Source organism: Molothrus ater, chromosome 9 (assembly GCF_012460135.2).
Source record: "Molothrus ater isolate BHLD 08-10-18 breed brown headed cowbird chromosome 9, BPBGC_Mater_1.1, whole genome shotgun sequence".
In the NCBI taxonomy this organism is placed as follows: domain Eukaryota; kingdom Metazoa; phylum Chordata; class Aves; order Passeriformes; family Icteridae; genus Molothrus; species Molothrus ater.
In genome coordinates, this window is record NC_050486.2 from 12,505,851 (window position 1) to 12,524,959 (window position 19,109).

At 39.8% G+C, this 19,109-nt stretch overlaps 2 protein-coding genes across 4 annotated transcripts in view; one reads left to right on the plus strand and one right to left on the minus strand.

Moving 5' to 3' along the window:
* AGL (amylo-alpha-1, 6-glucosidase, 4-alpha-glucanotransferase) overlaps nucleotides 1-15,594 on the minus strand; it is a 33,765-nt gene extending 18,171 nt beyond the window's left edge. Inside the window, exons 1-13 of one of the 3 annotated variants that reach the window (XM_036387596.2) lie at nucleotides 15,492-15,594; nucleotides 14,929-15,069; nucleotides 11,803-12,013; nucleotides 10,764-10,930; nucleotides 10,116-10,319; nucleotides 6,050-6,231; nucleotides 5,726-5,837; nucleotides 5,313-5,433; nucleotides 5,029-5,131; nucleotides 4,843-4,940; nucleotides 4,127-4,266; nucleotides 2,253-2,440; nucleotides 523-646 (exon numbers count right to left, since the gene is read on the minus strand). In XM_036387596.2, coding sequence (XP_036243489.1) covers nucleotides 523-646; nucleotides 2,253-2,440; nucleotides 4,127-4,266; nucleotides 4,843-4,940; nucleotides 5,029-5,131; nucleotides 5,313-5,433; nucleotides 5,726-5,837; nucleotides 6,050-6,231; nucleotides 10,116-10,319; nucleotides 10,764-10,930; nucleotides 11,803-12,013; nucleotides 14,929-15,010 — 1,732 coding nt within the window. In that variant the 5' untranslated portion in view covers nucleotides 15,011-15,069; nucleotides 15,492-15,594. Of the gene's footprint in view, nucleotides 1-522; nucleotides 647-1,006; nucleotides 1,131-2,252; nucleotides 2,441-4,126; nucleotides 4,267-4,842; nucleotides 4,941-5,028; nucleotides 5,132-5,312; nucleotides 5,434-5,725; nucleotides 5,838-6,049; nucleotides 6,232-10,115; nucleotides 10,320-10,763; nucleotides 10,931-11,802; nucleotides 12,014-14,928; nucleotides 15,070-15,165; nucleotides 15,181-15,491 lie in introns of those variants that run through there. The other 2 variants (XM_036387599.2, XM_036387597.2) reach the window with 2 other exon arrangements.
* LOC118689553 (basic proline-rich protein-like) lies at nucleotides 15,009-16,029 on the plus strand. The gene is made up of 2 exons (XM_036387894.1): nucleotides 15,009-15,606; nucleotides 15,689-16,029. Exons 1-2 carry the CDS (start codon nucleotides 15,009-15,011, stop codon nucleotides 16,027-16,029), a joined length of 939 nt encoding a protein of 312 aa, XP_036243787.1.
* Nucleotides 16,030-19,109: the final 3,080 nt, after the last annotated feature.

The following is a 19,109-nucleotide window of genomic DNA, read 5'->3' on the forward strand; positions in this document are numbered from 1 at the left end:
GTTTGCATAACAATAACTACCACACACACAGCACTCACAAAGATGTTAACGTGGCATTTAGGAGTTGTTATTTTAGTGTGTTCAAACATAAAAAAAACCAAAACACATATAGCTATATTCTCCAGTGTGGAAACACAGCCTTGGGATATTCAATTTACTATAACAGATTAAGGAAGAGAAAGCTAATTGGAAAAAAAGGATTAAAAAGCAGAGATCAAGCTATTTCTCACAGGCTTTAAAAACTCATGCAACAAAAATCAGACATGATGCAGGACTTACATAGCAGAACTGTGCTACAACTCCTTTTTCCTTCACTAGATTAAGAATGAAATATTTAGCCTTCTGTAAACTAACAAAGGAGGTCTTCTCTTATTTTATGGCTAGTACTTTATTTTCTGCCAATTACCAAAAGTCACAATATGGAAATTTAAAGGACATAATCCAGTAGAAAATTTTTTCTTGAAAAGAACATGTCATCTATAATCTCTTGTTGGAAAGAGACCACACACACAGCAAGCCTACCTCTTATTAAGGAGGTAATGCCCAGCCTATTCACAAAGATATTGTCCAGCTCCTCATTTCCTGTGAACAGTTCAGCCACTACATACAAATCGGCTCGCAATTTTCTAGCTGTGTCCAGCATGTACTGCAAAAAGCACAGCCAAAAAAGCCACAGAAAGGGGAAAGGTAGATACAAAAAAGGACAAGTTTCAAAGCTAGGCAGGGATTGGACAATAGGAAAATGCCATGCAGCAAAGATAAACAGAAAGCCAAAATTAAGGAACAAAACAAGTTGTTACACAGAAGAGGACACACAAACATAAGCAAAACCAAGAATTAGCATACATCACAGGAGAAGTTAAACAGAACATGAAGAAAAGGTAATTGCATAAGCAAAGAACATGAATATGTAAGAAAAATAAAAAAGCATACCAATGTTAGTTTCACATTTAAAACTCCAAACCATACATGACAATCCTACATAATTTTCAACTGCTTATTGTACCTCTAATCAGGCTGGTAATTCCCAGGCGGTTGACAAAAACATTGTCAATGTACTCACTGCCCGTGAAGAGTTCAGCTATCACATAAAGATTAGGTCTGACTGATCTGGCTGTTGCTAGCATCTCCTATAGATCACAATACATTTTTAATGCAAGACATCCATTGTCAGCTATGTACACACAAGCATTAACATGAATGTTAACAGAACATAAATGATAATTCAATATATGCAGCACATTAAAAATGTTGATAACATGAAAGTTTCAGAAAACCCTGGTTACATAGTAGTACAGATACTACTTATGGATTGAGTAATTCTAGGAAAATTTCCGTAGACTTTAAGCTAACTTTGTTTTAAAACAAAGCTACTTAAGCTACTTTGTTTTAAAACAAAATCTTAGCTCCAAATACAAGAGCAAAGGTTGGATAAAAGAGACATCTACTGAACAAAGAAATCTGAGCACCACTTCAGTTTAAGCCTTTGTAGTTACCGTTCCAAAAATAGTAACACTAAACAAAAGAATGGCAGAAGTTTTGAAAGGGCTGCATTTAGGAGCTACTTACAAGTTGTATGGGTAAATCAACTTGTTTTAGAGAGCTCTTCATAGGTTTAGGTAAGCTCTGTTACAAAGTTAAGACTAAGCACTAACAAGATGCACTACTCCAAACCTATTTAAAGCTAGTTTACTAGGCAAGTACAACTTTGGGATGTAGTCAGCTCCCTGGGAAACAAGAAGCACTAGTCTCAGCAATACATCTGCCAGATGAAACTTGTTGCAGGAGTTCATTACCAGCTTTTAAATTCTGTGAAGTGAACCACTTCTTGTTTAATTTAGCAATAGCAAAATATATATGGAAAAAAAAACCCCAAAAAACCAGCCAGACTTTCAATCAAGTCTTGGCAATGACTCCAGCTTAAACTGACATACTGGATACTGGCAGTCATTGCACTACACCCACAGCTCAGTGAGGGAAAAGCTAGCCAGGCCCATCCACATCCACAGTATTTCAGCTAAAGTAGAGAAGTAAAAGATACAAACTATATAAAACTATACCACTCTACTGTTTAAGGTAGCTGAAACCATTCCTGAACCTCAGCTGACAAGAAACCTTGATTTCATGCAATGAGGAAGATTCATTCCCAGTTAAACTCTGCCACCTAAGTCCTGCACTGTTGCTGTGAGATCTGCAGGATCTATTTCACTGACAGGAGCTGCTTTCTAACAAACACGTTTAATTTTGCGTACCTCAGCTACATGAATTGGTGTTGAGTGACAGTTGTCCAGACGAACTCCATGGAAATACTTGGCAGTGATTTCAGTGTATTTTTTCATATGTGCCCAGAGGTATGGGCAGTCTTCAGGTTTATTACCATAACGCAGCTTTACACTGTCTCCCCAGCAAATGAGCTCTCTTCTCAAGTACACATTTGAACCTGTAAAGGAAATAAATAAATAAATTCACTTTAGTGTGTGTATATATATATATATATATATATATATATATGTATATATATACACAGAGAGAGAGAAAGAGTATAGAATGTGCACCAAAATGAAAATGTGGCATTTTCTATTGCTGAAGAACAGAAAAACACTAATGAACAGTAAAAATTCTAACAAAAATCATATCAACTCAAAAGTCTATATATACTACACTGATGCAAAATTTCACACTCTTCCATGGGAACATTTAGCTTCTATAGTGATACTGCAACATTTCCTCATATTGAAATAAAATTCCTTTTAATTCTTCAAAGTAGTACAAAAATCTGCACTTCAGAAAAAGAAAAAAAACATCAAACAAGCAAAATGAGTAGTTTTGTTTTTCACACTGGTAAAATTCAAAAAAGAAGCTCATTATTTTATCATAATCTGTCACAGTCACAATTTACAATTTTATCTTCTATTAACAGCAGACTCTGATGAATTTCCAAAGCCACTAAGCAAAAGAAAAGGAACTATAAATTACCACAAATTCCTAAAACATTCACGTAAGCACAGCCAACCCTTTTCTTCACTAACCACAGCACAGCCAGACAGAGAGAAAAACGGTGTTTCTTTGGATGTACACTGCAATTTTTTCAAAGGATCATTTAGAGAACTGGCTGCATTTGCTTTGCAATTCCTTTATGGTGCCTTTGTGTACCACATTTTCACATTGTGTTCTAAGTTGAATTAATGTGTGGCATAAAACAAAGGCATAACACAAATATAAAGTACTCACAACCCTGTAACTGAGTTACAAGAGAAACCTCAGTAATGGAAATTAAAAATGCTAACTAAAGCCAGCGACTGAGAGAAAAAAAATACAAAAATCTGTCTAGAAGAAAGGGCAATAATCTGAAGGCAACTAAACAAAAACAACTTGAAACACCTATTATCTCAATCCTCGAGAATAATATAAGTAAATAAAATTTAGTGAAAGGGGTGTAGATTACTTTGCAGAAATCAAACTCAAACTTTCAGATGTTTTTTAATTACAATTAAACTGGCCTTTGTTTCATTTAGTTTACCAAGTGAATGGCTTTGAACACAAGTTTTTTTTTCATTTATTGGATATCAACACTGTCCCCAAAGGAGTTAGAATGCAATATTTTAGTGCATGGTGATTTCATGCCCTATTTTACCTTCACAAGTAATCTGCATACTTAATTTGGATTTACTGGGTCATCTCTTGACTGCCTGACTGCCACTCAGTGGACTTTTCAAGGATCCAGTTTTTGCTCACTAATGCAGTAAAACACTATTCACCTTTTCATTGCATTAGTTTTTCTGCCACACTGTCATTGTCTCATGGAAATGCCAACAAGCACTGGTGTTGGAACAAAGTACAAAGTAAGCAACAAAGACAATGACAAAAGTGGGGAGGCAGGACATCCCCATTTCAGTGGCAGAAAGCTGGTAATTTCCCTCTCAAATCTTGTAAAACTGTACCTCAAATTCCAGTTCTTATAGTTCATCTGTATGCTGAATGGGAAATTAAAGTGCTATAAGCTTAGTATCTGCTATTCTGCAGCTTCATAGGAATACATCTGGAAAACAGACAGATTAAATAAAATCCTTATTGCTTTGGCTAGAGTATCAAATGGTTTGTAAGAATTCAGATTTCTTTTACAAACCTGGTTCTGCAAAGTTTCTAAGAGGATCATCTCCCATAACCCAGCCATTATGAGCCATGAAATAACAAGCTTTATCTGGCTGATGTATCATAGCTTCTTCTTCCTCCACAGTCAGCTCTTTGAATGGATATGTAAAATATCTATGGAATAGACAGGCAATTAAAAGAGAAATCAAAGAGAAATTACGTATGGTAACCTAAGCTGCGATTCATTGTCTTTGAAATTAAAGCATCTGCTATGAAGTGGCTTGTACATAATACAGATAAAAAAGAGAGCAACTTGCATAAATGATGGAGAGTTTTCTATTTTGAAGGAAGCTTTAAAGGAGCAAGAACAGATGTTGCCACTATCTTGGTGTCAGCTGGTAATATAAGAGTAAAGCCGTAGCTCTTTAGATATGAGGGGCATCAAGCACATAAAACATGAAAGGTGTAAACTTTCCTAGCTCTACTCCTCTTCCACCTACAACAGCAATTTGCACTATGTAAGGTTTTGATGTGCTCTGAGTATTGTCTCATGCTTTCTGATCACATTTGTTTCTGAAATAGCTATTGCTGTTGTTTAAAAAAACCCTGTCAATTTGCTAAGTGGCATTTGTCCATGTCAAAGAAAGCCTGTATTTCTACATATAAATGTATACTTTTATTGAACTTGGAACTTGCTTTCCCTGGATAGATTCTAATAGTTTCCAAACAAACAAGAAAACATGTATATACCTGGTAACCAAGGGATGTTTTCTACTGATAGGTCCCAGCTTAGGACCATTACAAGCGATTCGTTCATAAACCACAGTCCCCACAAGGCAATTGACAGCCTGGAAGTAATCAAATGATGCATTATTGAAATGCCTTTGTTTATTTGCAATTTTAAACAATTCAGCATTAAAACAATAATTTCAACACCTGTTCTTGATGGTGACAAGTTTGCCTGTATTGCTCAGCATTTAATTCCTCAATCCTCTTGCGAAACCAGTTACAACATTCTTCTATTGCAGCTGGTCCATTGCTTATCAGGAGGACATAAAAAGCAGAGAACAATTAGAGAAAAATATTTTAAAAACATACAGCATAGATTACTAAAAGGAATCAAAAACTAATTTTTCCTCATGTCTGAAAAGAATGGTCTTTTTTTGGCTTTGCAAGTTTAGCTTCACTTAGATTTTAACTTGTAATCAGTAATACAGTACCTGTGTGGTACAAACGTTGCTAGTGCTATGTTCATATCTACAGTACAGCCAAGCCGTCTATAATCAGGGTCCTGAAGTATTTGAAGATGTTGATTTGGATCAGATTTAGTGCCCATTTTGCCTGAGAACAAAACAGAAATGAGTACTCAAAGTAAAAACAGGAATTACATTTAACAGAAACACAATTTTTGTAATTCTAGCATAACCAAGATGCAGGTGGATGAAGGTACTGAAGGTCTTTACAGATTTTCCTAGCCCTCAAAGCATTTTTGTATGCCTAAATCAGCACAGGGGATGTCTCACATAGCAAAAAATAGCATTATCTTATTTTCTGTCTAACTGTTAAGCTTACCTAAGTCTCTTGAACTATAAATACATAATTCACATGCCTCAGCAACATGATCTTCCCTTACCTTGAGTTAGAAGGGTTTTAAATTGCTGCACAGCTTTGTTAACATCCACTTGGAAAAATTCCCATAGTTTCAGTTTTGGATATAAATCTTCATAAATTATTTTACGTAAACACTGTAAAAATAAAAAAATGCATTCGTTACTAAGGTTGTTTGTTAATATAATTAAGAAAAGTTAAAAGAAAGGGGAAATAAGGGCTTATTTCAGTAAATCTATCTGCAAAGCATACACCATTTTTTGTGTATTTACACAACTCTAGAAATATCAAAGGTTTATTCAGCTATTTATGCAGTTTATTAGCTTATACTTCGTTCTCAGTCACTTACATTCAAGTGCTGATCATTTTCAATCAAGGGAGGGACCCCTTTGGCAATACACTTTCCATCAGCCACCATACCAGTCAAATGCCACAGAGCTCTGTCCAGGACCCAAGCTGGCTTCAGGTGAGGAGAATTTACAAGGTTATAGCCACATTCCGGATGCATCCTGAGCCATTCACTGTTAGTAGCTTAGTGAAGAAAGGGAGGGGGGGAAAGACCAAACAGAAACGTAAATACATAAGCTGAACCCTTAGCTGTATTTTGAAAAATCCTAACATCGAGAAGCTGAGCTACTATGGCACATACAGTTCATTTATTCACATTTGCACTGAAGTTTCCCATGTCAATAGAAAATCCTATCTTGTGCAGAAATGTTATTACTGATTTACCATTATTACTGATTTTTTTGGTCAAACATACAACTGCAGAGACTCTAGAAAAACTTTCTGTTAGTTATATAAAGATATGCAATAGTATCACCAATTCTAAAACACCAAAATAAACCAACTAAATTTTGGTGCAAGAAATACATCAAATACTGAATTTGGTATTGATATTCTTGTGTGTTGAAAGCCAAACATACATCCCAAACTTATAATATAAAGTTGTTTCTTTTTTAATATTCTTCATCCTGTCAAGATGCTACATACAGCTAGAGAGGAAGAGTGCCCACATCCCAAAAATAATTAATGCAAAATATAGTTAAATGGGCATTTAAGAAAGGATTAGCTGTGATACTGGTGTCCAGAGAAAGAAGCTGAGTTGTAGGAAGCAACATCCCTGAGTCCTACACAGCAAGATGAGTGCACTGTCTGGTGCATGCAAATGAACACTCATTCAGGCCAAACACTGCACCCTGTGTCTATCTGCCAAGCTTCCCCTGCAGCATCAACAAGCACCAGAAGATTGCTGGACATTAAAAATTAACTGAGAGAAGGTAAGGAGCCTTCCTGGAACACAGGTGTAGTATGTGGTATTCTAATATAGACAGCATGCATGCAGCAGTACAGGTAAATACATACATAGCACAGAATTTTCATTTTGGAAGCATAATAATGAAGAAAAATCCCAGAGTTAATTTCTTTCTATTTTTGCATCTCTTTTGCTATGCTGTTTAAATGAAAATAAATTTCATATATTCTTTTGAATGAATATTTCAAACTGAAAATAAAAAGAAAACCTCACAGAATGCCTAAGAACAAAAAACAGGTTTTCAGAAAAGCTGAGAAAAACAGAAGTAGTACTTCACACATGGGAAAATATGTAACAAATTATTATATTGAAAACATGAAGAGTCACTGATGTGTCCAGAATTACAGCAGAACAAGTAACACTTAAAATCCCAAGTTTACTTAGTTCAAAGAAGTTAAAACAAAAATGTCAAAGCGAAAAAGAGAAATACTACCTCAGTCTATAGTGTGAACAGCTCTTCTGAGCACCCATCTTGTATCTCAAGATATAGCAAAATTTCATCATTATAAGGTCAAACCTTTTGTGGAAATTAAAATCCTTGTGGTTCCAATAAAACCTACTACTAAATCCACCATGTTTTAAAGTTATGTAAAGCAATATCAAGTTTAGGCTGTCAAAGGCTGTTCCAGGCCAAACGGATTATTCCCTCCTACTCTTTTTTTCTTTATCCTTTACTACTTCTGAAAAAAACTTGCTTCTCCAAAAAGTAAAACCAGCTTGTTCTATTTCTTCTAACAAGAACTATAATTTACTATAAAGGAATTTCATAACTAAATACAAATAATTCTAAAAAGACAACACATAATTTAAACCTAAAGAGTTAGCATTAAAAAAAAGTCAACAGGCCTTCCATTAATTCTGGTACAGAAGGATGTTTCCTGATCAAAAATTAAGTTCCAGTGATTTGCAACGTAACATAACTGCAGAAGAAAAATTATCCAAAACATCACTGGTGATGATATTTGCTACAGCTAAGGAAATAATACCATAGGAAAGAGTACATGTATAGAATAAACTAAGTATAGGAATATGGAAATTCCAAGATAAGGAATTACAGAAAACTTTCTAAAATTCATTACATTCTTCTCATAAAAATCCAAAATTATTTTCTTAACTAACACATTTTTTACATAAATTAAACACAAACTTTACTTGAAGGTAAGATTTACTCAAGTGCTATATTTCAATTGTACAACATTTGCCTCTTCACTTTTTCACTTGCCTCTTCACTCTTCACAATTTACTTCACTTATTTTTACAACTTTATATGATTTATTACAGCCATGGAAAGCTCAGAAAAGAGAAAAAACCTCCAACTGTCTTTCTTCTGTCTCCTGGTGAAAAGTAAATGTAAATATATCTCTTATTTGAATATAGGCAGTTACCAGAGAGGGTTTGCAAGTTTATCTGTGATACTCCTGCAAAGATGCCAAAGGCTTGGGGACATTTTACATCAGCACATGACTTCACTTTTCAAGTTGAGCCACAGATGCTGCCTTTCATTAGAGCCTCACAGAGACATCCAGAGCTGATTCCCACTGTTCCCTGCTGTGCCCACACTGTGGGCTTCACACCAAACACCTCAGCTTAATGCCTGATCCTGCAGGTGATGCTGCTTGGCTCCCACGGGGGAGAGGGGAATCAATGCCATTTTTATACAATGGTCTCCACTAGAAAGCAGAAACTACCAACAGATAGAACCCCTGTAAGCTGAAGGGTCATGACAGGCAACAAAGTCATCAAGGATACCTTGCTTAATGATCTAAGAACCACAATCATCTGAATATTTCTATCCTCTTACAAGATACTTCTGAACATCTTTCCACCAGAGTACAAACATTGAGTCATCCACCCCAATGAAGATTACTTTAACTCTGAATGTAACCTGAAAAAGTCCTTCTACAAATGTAGCCAAATAACATGACATTTTCCTTCTCAAATATATTCTGGTGTGTAACTACTGTAGTTAAGATCTTTCTGTCCATCAAAAAAATTCCCCTTAGTAGCATGCAAATATACACTGTTCAAAAATGAGAGGATCTCAAGCATTGCTAAGAGAAACTGAACATCTAGTTAAAAAGCATAAGAAATTTTTTATTGAGAACTGGGAGGATGTTCAAAAGCCTGATTCCCTCAGACACAGAGCCAACAACTATAATTAGTAACTTCTCAACCAACAGACAGGGAAAGCACTGTGTTCCAGACTGATTGGACAGGAATGTTTGGCAAAAGTCAACACCAAAGAACTAAAGCAAATAAAGCTTGAAATTCACAAATGATTTAGTTTTAGGCATTTTTGACCCTCAAAAGACATCAATCTACATAACCCCTTTCTGCAGTCTCTGGTATGAGAATGGTAATTATGATCTTTAGGATTATAGTATGCAGTAGCAACTGCATTAAAAACAAAGAAAATTCATTATCCAAATAATCAACAAAATTACAAATTCTTAAGCACTACACTTTAAATTTCATCAGATCACACAGAAGAAAATCCACTGTCCCTCAAGCAATTGAGAAAAGTAACAGCTTTGATGTATTAACATATCTATGCCTAAAAAACAGCCTGTCCCAAACACAAAGCTCTCTTCTTTCTTCCCCCACAGACTGAGCTGTAACATTTTCCCCATTACTTAATCCTACCTTCTTGTTCCAACTCTGTTTCTAGTCTGCATGTTAGACCCAAATTAGAGCAGTTACTTTTAAGCAGCTACAAGCATAATACCCTATTAACAAGAAAGTACTCAGTTATATTCATCAAACAATTCATAATACAGACTCTGTTCAAATATATGGGAGCTGCACACCACAGATAATGCAGATAGGCGTATTATATAAATACAGATACACAACTTAGTAATTCTTTTTAAGAAGGGCTCTCCTCACTCTTTCAGGAGCAATACTAAGTTCTTTTATACCTGTTACAGAGACATATCAGTTATAATGGCAAGGAGTTGTCCCCGATTTGAGAGACTCAAAGACAGACACAACTACATTGTTTAAAACAGCTACTAAAAATGGGTTAAAGAGGGAGAAGTTAAGGGAAATAACAAAATAGAATTATAGGACCAATCTGGTTAGCAACAAATGAAAATCATACCAGTATGATTGTAGACTACATCTGTGATGCAAAGCATATTCCATTCATTTTTCAGTTTCTCCACAAGTGCTCCTATATCACTCCAAGTGCACTTTTTATTATGGTTTGAAAATTCAGGGTTTACTTCTAACTGGTCAGCCAATGAGTAACATGATCTAGATAGTCCAAGCATCTGTAGTGGCGTAAAATGAATCATGTTGTAACCTATGAAATAAAAACCCATTTATCAAATGAGAAAAAAAAACAAACCAATCAAAATTAATTGAAAGAAGCATAATAAGCTGCACTTATGTACTCAGAGATGCTGTTTGGAATAACCAATGTAAATTCATCTGAATCTTCCCCTTGAAATTCTATGCAACACAAGCTTTAAAAATCACCCTGTCAGTTCTACAAACTTCCAAGTCTATCTGAAATTAAAACAATAAAATAAGTGGTCTCCAATATTAGGAAATCCCTGAATTTCTGCACTTCTGCCAATATTTTAATCAATTCGCTGACTTAATCTGTTAGTGAAATTGAATATAGTAGAAAATATATTATCAACAAAGAATCTATTAATTGTTTACACTGAAGCTCTTCCATGTAACTTTGGGTTTTGATCATAAAACAAAAACTTCTCTCCTTGAATATGTCTATTAGCATTACCTGTTTCTTTTGCCACTTTCAGCCTATCTTCCCATTCATGAAATGGTCCCAGACACTTAGCGAGGTATGTCTGGAGTGTAACACAATCCAAAGGCAGCACATGATTATCAGCTCCAACGTGCAAAATAGGATCCACAACTATGTAACCACCACCACTTTTTTCATTTCTAGGAAAAAGTAATTTGCATTGGTATAATTAACACCCATTGTACCAGTCTGTTTCAGAGAGAGAATTCTAATACCATAGGTTTTCAGAAACACAGTAGCCCAGTACAGTGGCTGGAGAGAGAGGGGGACAGGACTGCATGACACATGAAGGAAATAGTAAACACTGAAATGCTCATCTCTTATGCATCATCTCTCTACTGGACTTAAAGAATACAAATGGGATACAGAGCTTAAAACTCTGGAAAAGTGAGATACCTTTGCCATTTTCTGAGATGGAGTACTGGTTTCTCCTTTTGGCATATGGAAACACAGAAAGCACAAGTGCCCATCTATTACATCTAGATCTACACTTTGAGCCCCATTCCCAGGAAGGTACCTGAGCTGAATGTCTTAAGCCTGGAAGAATTTAACCACCCATCTTCCAGAAACACAAAATAACAGACTACAATTATTACAGACAGTGGCATTCTCTTCTGCAGTTGTCCCACTAAAACAAAAGACGAAGTAAAGGATCCAAGTAAAGAATGCCAGAACATCTGTGCTAGATAGAAAACAACCCTCAAAGTCAATGAAGAAAGTACAAAATAATCTCTGAGATACTCAGAATGCTGATGAATTTTTAAACTTGTAAAAACAGATTGCTTCTCCAACATTCACAGAAAGTTGATCAGCTTGGTTCTGTATATTCTCCAGAATATTTCTGCATCAGAAAGTACTATATAACCACCAGTTACTGTCTTTCATTGGCAGATTCTAATTGGTTCCTTGGCTGCAATTCGAAAAATGCATGAAAAAAAGGGGGTTTTTCAGGTGAAGATGTAGACCAAGGGAGCAAACTGCATTTGGCTGCAGGTATACAAATTTCACTTACCCAAGACTAAAATAGTACTGGTATGACCCAGAAATTTGGAGATCCAACTTGCAGTATTTGTCAGAGTCATCTTCTTTTCCTGTGGGATTGTGCCACGACAGTGTCCTGAACTTGTGGCGATCAAATACTTCTCCAGAAGCTGGATAATTTGTATACACAGTAACGGGCTTGCCCTGAAGAGTTGGGCCCAATCGGAATTGTAGCTCAAAACCTCAAGAAAAAAAGAAAAAGACAAAAGGTAAAATCACTTGATCAGGAGGACTAGATATCTCTAGTCTTTTATTACAATTCCTAATTTGCTACCATATTAATAACACCATCATATTTGCTAAGAATTTCAGCACAATTATAAATTTCTACAGCATAGAATCATAGAACATCCTGAGCTGGAAGGCAACTCACAAGGACCACTCAAGTCCAACTCCAGGCACTGCACAGAAACCCCCAGGAATCACATCATGTGCCTGAGACTGTTGTCCAAATGCTTCTTGAACTCTGTCAGGTTTGGTGTGTCACCACTTCCCTAGAGAGCCTGTCCCAGTGCCCAACCACCTTGGGGGTGAAGAACCTTTTCCTAACATCCAACCAAAACCTCCCCTGGCACAGGTCCGTGCCATTCCCTTGGCTCCTGTCTCTGGTCACCAGAGAGCAGAGATCAGCCCCTCACAAGGGACGTTGCAGACTGCAATGAGGTCTCCCCTCAGCCTCCTCTCCTCCAGGCTGAACAGGCCCAGTGACCTCGGCCACACCTCAGACGGTTTCCCCTCAAGGACCTTCACCATCTTCACTGCTCTTCTTTGGACACTCTCTAACAGATTCAAACCTTATATTGCAGCACTCAAAACTGCACCATCTCTCCCTTTCTTCGTAAGTTCTTGGCATACTTTACATATATCGTTTTTCCTTTACTTACACGGCACCATTCATCTTCTTTCCAATTTGTTTGTCTTTGCTACATAAAGTTTTAGAAATAAAATACAGCAAAACACCAAGATCATCAGACTACACACAATTTTATGTAGATTTTGGATTACATAGTCTTTAAGTACTTAGGTTTACCAAGTCTATATAGTAGGCTGACCCATGAAAACATCTGAAAAAAAACAGGAACATATTTAAAACCAGAAAATATTTCAAATACCTTCGTTATTCACTAAGGATTCACTAAAGAGGGAAATTTCTTATGCTTCAACTGAAGAATTATGTATACTTGTGTGTGATCTACAATATACAAATTATTAAACTTTGAGAGAGCTCAACAAACTAAAGGGAATCTTGTATGTGTGCTCCAGGTCTCTCACACACAGAAAGGCTTAAGTTTAGGCTTAAGATACTTGTGAGAAAAAGGCTTAAGTTTAGGCTTAAGATACTTGTGAGAGTGAGAAAAAATTAAGTTAAAAATTAGAACATAAAAGCATATGTACTCTACTGAGTAAGACATAAAAAATTCTGCTTAGTCAGGAGGGTTTAGAAAGGTTTCCACCTGCAGGTATGAGGCTCACCATCACAAGTGGCTAAGTACAGGGCTCATTCAAGTGAACGAAACAGATGTAAGCTCTTACATAGAACATGCCAGTCACGTAGTTAAGTGCAGTAAATCACCTACTAGACCTAGCAGCCTACAAAACTGGGAGTAAAAGAATCCTGAGTGCTTGCAAAGAAGGGGAAAATTATTAGTATACAGATAATGAATCAAAGTGTAAAAAATTCTGGACACCCGAGTTACAATACCTTAGGCTGAAAAACACTACTTGTTTATTAAATAGAATCATGGGGACTCTAATACCAGAGTTCAATATCTGAATACATTTAAACGTAAGTGTTATGCAGCTTTGTGTTTCTCTCATTAACAAAATCATCACTGCACCAAAGCCCACCAGGTAAAGGAGTTGTTTTCAGATCTGAATGTCTGTCAGGTAAAATGAAGCTCATTCAAATGTAATAGATATAGATATAAAACCACTTTTGGAAGGTTAAGTACACTCTCTTCATTACTGGCCTGACATTTTGTTAGAGGGATTACTAAAATTAGAGCACAGGGATATATACCACTGATATCTTATTTCCTCTAAGAGTTACACTGACATCAGAAATGCTGTGCTCAAAATTAGCTATGCCCTCTCAGAGACTGCTACCAGCAGGGGCACTTGGAATGTTTGACAGCCATGCATTTCTGCTTCCCTCCTTTCAAGAAAATTGACACAACTTGATGGATAAGTTAAAAATGGAAGTTAGGATCAACTCTGCACTTCTTCACTATTGACATTTCTTTATATTAGGCTGGTCAGAAGATTTTGGAATCAATATAGTTGAAGAGAATTTTTATTCTCAAGAACCAAAATCTTGCTCCTTTATATTCCTAGATTAGTAACACACCGTAAGAAAAATCAACAAAAACTCTCACTAAAAATTGTTGCACTGTTAAAAATGTTTTTTAAAGACATGGGCTTTAGTTTTATAGTCTCAATTTGCTAAGCAGCACAATAGTAGACCAATTAGTAGATGGGTTTTGGTTTTGGACTTTTTTTTACAAATAGACTTAAAAACATTCTCAGGAAGAAATAACATCAAGTTCTTTTAAGTATGCAGCATGATATATAGCTCTGATCATATAACAAATCTGATAACAAGATTTAGGAGTTGTTAAAGAGCTTATATTCTGAAACACTACCTCAAACCTGCAGACTTTGCAAAATGCAAGTATTACTGATAGATTTCAAAACTGCAATATTAAAACATGGGGTGCTGCATAAGAAGATAAACACTGGAGACCTTGACTTATGAGGACTTTCTCAGGTCACTGAAGTACAGGCTATAAAAGGAGAAGGAAAAGTCCTGTCTAAAAAATGCTTTGCGCCCATGAAGACTGACGGCTCTTGGCCAATTTGCTCTTCATTTCTCAAGAGTTTAACGAGTCAGATTAAATTGTGTGCGGAGTCCACAGAGCTCTGCAGTGGAAACAAATCAAAACAAAACAAACCAACCCCCAAACCTAAACTAACAACACCCCCCACACACCCCCAAAAGCCCTCACTTCAGGATGAGCTCTTCTTTCCACTACCACCCAAAGACGACGACGAGGTCCCGGCCATGTCCTTCTCACCCGGCCCCGGCACCCCGTCCTACCCTGCTCCAGCCTGAAGAGGGTCTTGTCCAGCTTCTCCATCTCGCCGAGGTGCAGCAGCCGCGTCTCCTTACCGCCCGCCATGGCTGCGCCCGCCCGTCCGGCGCTCCCGGACTCTCAGTGCGGGGAGGGAGAGGCGAGCCCTGCCGTGGGGGAACAGACAAAACCCCGCGGGTCAGCGGAGACCCCCGGCAGCACGCGGCCGCTCAGGAGCGCCTCACGCCGCCGGCCGCGCTTACATGTTCCCCGGTCCCGGGGGAGCGCGGACACTCGGCACTGCAGGGCAGGGCGGAGGGGAGGCGGTGAGGAACGAGCTGTCAGGCAGAGCCTAGCCCTGCCCCGGCCGGGGACCGCCGCTGGCAGCACCCCGGAGAAGCTCCCGTCCCACAGCGCGGCCCGGCCCGCAGCCAGAGCTACAGGGGTGCCCCCGGGAAGGGGAAGCCTGACACCTGTCACTCTTCGCGCCCGCCCCGGCGCTGCCGGAGTGCCCCGCCAGGCCCCTTACGGCCGCCCTGCCGCCCTCCGCGGGGCGCGCTGCCCACCGCAGCCGTTCCACCATACTCACGAGCGGGCCCGCAGAGCGGCGGAGGCGCCGCTCCCCGCGGAGGGCGACGGCTGCCGAGGCCGAGCGGAGCCGGGGCTGGAGCTGCCCGCAGCAGCCAACCCGGGCCGGTTCGGCGGTCAGTGACGCACTTGCCCGTAGCCGTGGCGGCAGCGCTCCTTTCCTGCCCTTTTCTTGCCTTTTTTTTTTTTTAAACAAAGTTTATTGGTTCCGCGGCGGCCGCGCTCGTAGACGGGCGGCGCCGGCGCAGCTCCCGCGAGAGCCCAGGGCCCGCCCCGACGGCGCTGCGGGGCGGCCGGGCCGGGGCTACCCCGCCCCTCCGCTCTCGCTCTGCCCCGGTCAGGCCCCGCCCCTCCACCTAGGGCCCCACCCGGCCTCGCCCCTCCGGCCTTGGTCCCGCCCCGTCGGTCCCGCCCCGTCGATCCCGCCCCTCCGTTCCCGGCCCCGTTCTTCCGCTCTCGGCCCTGCCCCACCGAACCGACCCCGCCCCTTAGCTCCCGGTCCCGCCCCTCCGCTCCCGGCTCCGCGAAGCGCGCCCTGAAGGGAGAGGATAGCTCAGGAATACCTTAGGGGTACCCCAGGGTTCCCTCAGGGTTACCCCGGGGCTCTCCCAGAGATACCTCAGGGGCTCCCCCCGTGCCCCGCGCTCTTGCGGCAGCGAGCGGGCTGATCTCTCCGCGAGCCTGGGCCCTGCAGCCCGGCAGGGCTGTCGGACGGCGCGGTGTGCTGCTCCTGTCTGCTGTCAGCCTCTACAGCCACAGCCCCAGCAGCGCCTTTGCGCTCGGCTGGTGCGCACGGGAGGCGTCCCTGCGGGGCCCGGCCACCTGAGTCCGGAGCTCTGTGTGGTTTACCGGGCACTCTGCTGAGGGCTAGGTGGCTGTAAAGATTGTCCGGAGTATCCCGGCTGATGCCTCTGGGCCCAGCCGCTCCTTGCGGTGACTGGAACGCCGCTCCGCCGAGTTCCCTCAGCGTTCCCGCCCCGCTGCCTCAGGGCCGGCACCCGGCGCCGGGCGGCCGGCTCCATCCTGATAGGCTGCGCTGCTGAAAAAACATGATGTCAGCCAGAGTTTAAGTGCTATATATAGTGTGTGGACAAGACTACAAACTCCGTGGATCTGTCTTTGACTAAGAGGTAGCATGGTTTTTAAAAAAATCCCACACACCAGAACAACACACCCCCGCCGCCTTGTTTTGCAGCATACTGTCATCCGAAGTGCTGATACCATTCAGCCCCTACCATTGCTTTGTATTGCAGAACACCTGGAACAATTGCTCCAGGCCTCTCACAACCGAAGTTATTAACTGCACCCCAGTGTAAAGGTCAGCCTTGCAGCTTTGGAAGGTCAGTCTATTTTTATTGCCTAGAAATACGTTTTTAAAAAAAGTGCTTCTCAATTTACAGTCACTGTGTTAGATACTGAGTTTGTTTTTTCTTTTTGAGTTCTCGAAGGTGGAATATGTATTTTGTGGAATTGGAAGGAGTCTGCAAAACAATTCAGGCTTAACCATTTACTTCTAGCCATCCCATGCATACCCTTATAAGTGTATTTTACTGCAGGGTGTTTAGCCGATTACTGTGCATTTAGGGAAAGTCTAAAGGTCTTGATATTCATGGAAACACCTCTGCCCATTTCAAAATGAAGTTTTTTAATCATTTGGTAGCTTTTCTCCTTTATTTTCTCTTTCACTTGCTCCTCCCTCTGCAAATGTCAAGAAATCTGTTTGTTCCTCATTACAGTTAATGTTTTCTGGTATTGTTGAGAAAGGTTTTCATGTTGGTATAGGTGAATATGTCAACTTGTATGCCCTTAACATATATTAGGTTTCCTAAACAGAATGGGGCAAAAAGGAAAAGCACCCCTGTGAGTGCAGTTCCCTTAAGAATCACCTCATCAAGGCTCATTCAGATATGATTCAGATGTGATACTTACAATCTGAGTTATTTCACATGTCTATTTCCTGCTCAGTAGGAAATAGACGTGTGAAATAAAGTCTATTTCCCTCCCTATTGTCCTTGTGACATAATGTCTATTTCCCTCCCATTGTCCTTGTCTTTTCCAGCCCCCTTACTCTTTAGTCAGCTTGCTGGCCTGTGTTCATATACAGGACAGACTTGCACCTAGCAGAACCCTGGCTCTCCTGGCATGCTGGCTGTTCCTCTGAATTGGATGTGTCCCAGAAAAGAAGATGATACAACATAGGAATGGGAAATACAGGAAGCTTCAATAGTTATGGAAGTCATAGGAAAAAACCCAACTGAGGTAACTGAAAGAGATGTGGGCCATCTTTTTTCTAGGGTCCTCTGCAAGCTTCAGTACCTTGAAGTGACTGCAGTTGGTCTGCCACAGAGCCTTGCACAAGTGTCTTTTCCAGGCTCGCTGTTGTCCTGTCACATACTGAAAATGGGCTGGGATTTAAAATTTCATGAGCTGCTTACATAGAAAGCAGCTCTAAGAGAGGGAGAGCAAATAATGCCTATGTAGCCAAGTCCTTTGCATAAATAGTTATCCTAAAGTGCATGTTGAATACTTTGTGAAAAGCAAGATAGAAACCAGAAGGGTTCCTATTGAAGAAATTGAAGGCAATTTCTCTCCTGTTACTAGGTTTTAAAATGTGGCTCTTTTGATTTCCTTACTCCATACAGAAACTCACCCTACCCTGACTAGGTTTGCATTGGCACATTTCCTCTATACTGTGCATTGAAACAGATTTTGAAATGGAACCAGGTTTATGAAAAAGAATTTTTTTTAGTGTCTTGGACATAAGATCATTGTGAAACTAAGCCTGAGCCAGTTATTTTGACATCATTTGTGACTGTAGCTAAACCAGATGTCAACAGTGTAAATAAAGAACTTGATTCACTACACAGCAAAAAAGTTTCCTAGGTACTGTGAAATAACTCAATAATTGGTATAATTTATATATTTATAATCACTTAGTATAATTTCATTGGCTTTCAATTCAATATTAAAAAAATGCTGTTTCAAAGATAATGAATGTTGCAGGTCTCTTGATGAAGTGTAATCGGGAACAGAGCAGACTTCTCCAATCCTTTCTCCATCGCCATCATTTCTTCTGCTGGCCCATCCCTTACAGACTTTGGGTCTGTGTTCATTTAGCACAAGTCAATTGAGCAGTTTTTCTCTGTATGGAAGCCAGCAAAACATGACTGCACAAGTGCTACCTTTGAGCATTGCACTTTTGTCTAGAACACAGCCAACACCAACTGAGCATTTACTACACTGGCATCTAAGGGGTGATTTTCACAGTGCCATTTTATCTTGTTTGCAGTTTCTCTGTGTGTGATTATGATACACCACAGCAGGAAACGATCAATAGTTGCTTCAAAATAAGAGTGTATACCGTATCAATATTAATCATCAGGAAATAATTTTGCAGCAGTTTCAAATCTACTCATACTGGAGTTCTTCAGTCCTTTTACATACACCTTCCTAGTGGTCCTCTTTTCTTTCCTCTTGTTTTGCAACACAGTGTTACAGAGCACTTGTCCTAGTAGTGGTGTCAATACACTTTGGGGAGCTTATCACTAGGTGTCACATCTCACTAATGTCATAGTGCTTATGCCTGTTTTAAAGGGTAAAAAGTACTCTAAGTACTTTT

What these genes read in the sequence shown, in the direction of transcription:
- LOC118689553 (XM_036387894.1), top strand. Translation starts at nt 15,009, where the DNA reads ATGGCTGCGCCCGCCCGTCCGGCGCTCCCGGACTCTCAGTGCGGGGAG. An exon ending in CAACCCGGGCCGGTTCGGCG is followed by an intron (nt 15,607 to 15,688) that starts GTCAGTGACGCA and finishes TTTTAAACAAAG; the next exon opens with TTTATTGGTTCCGCGGCGGC.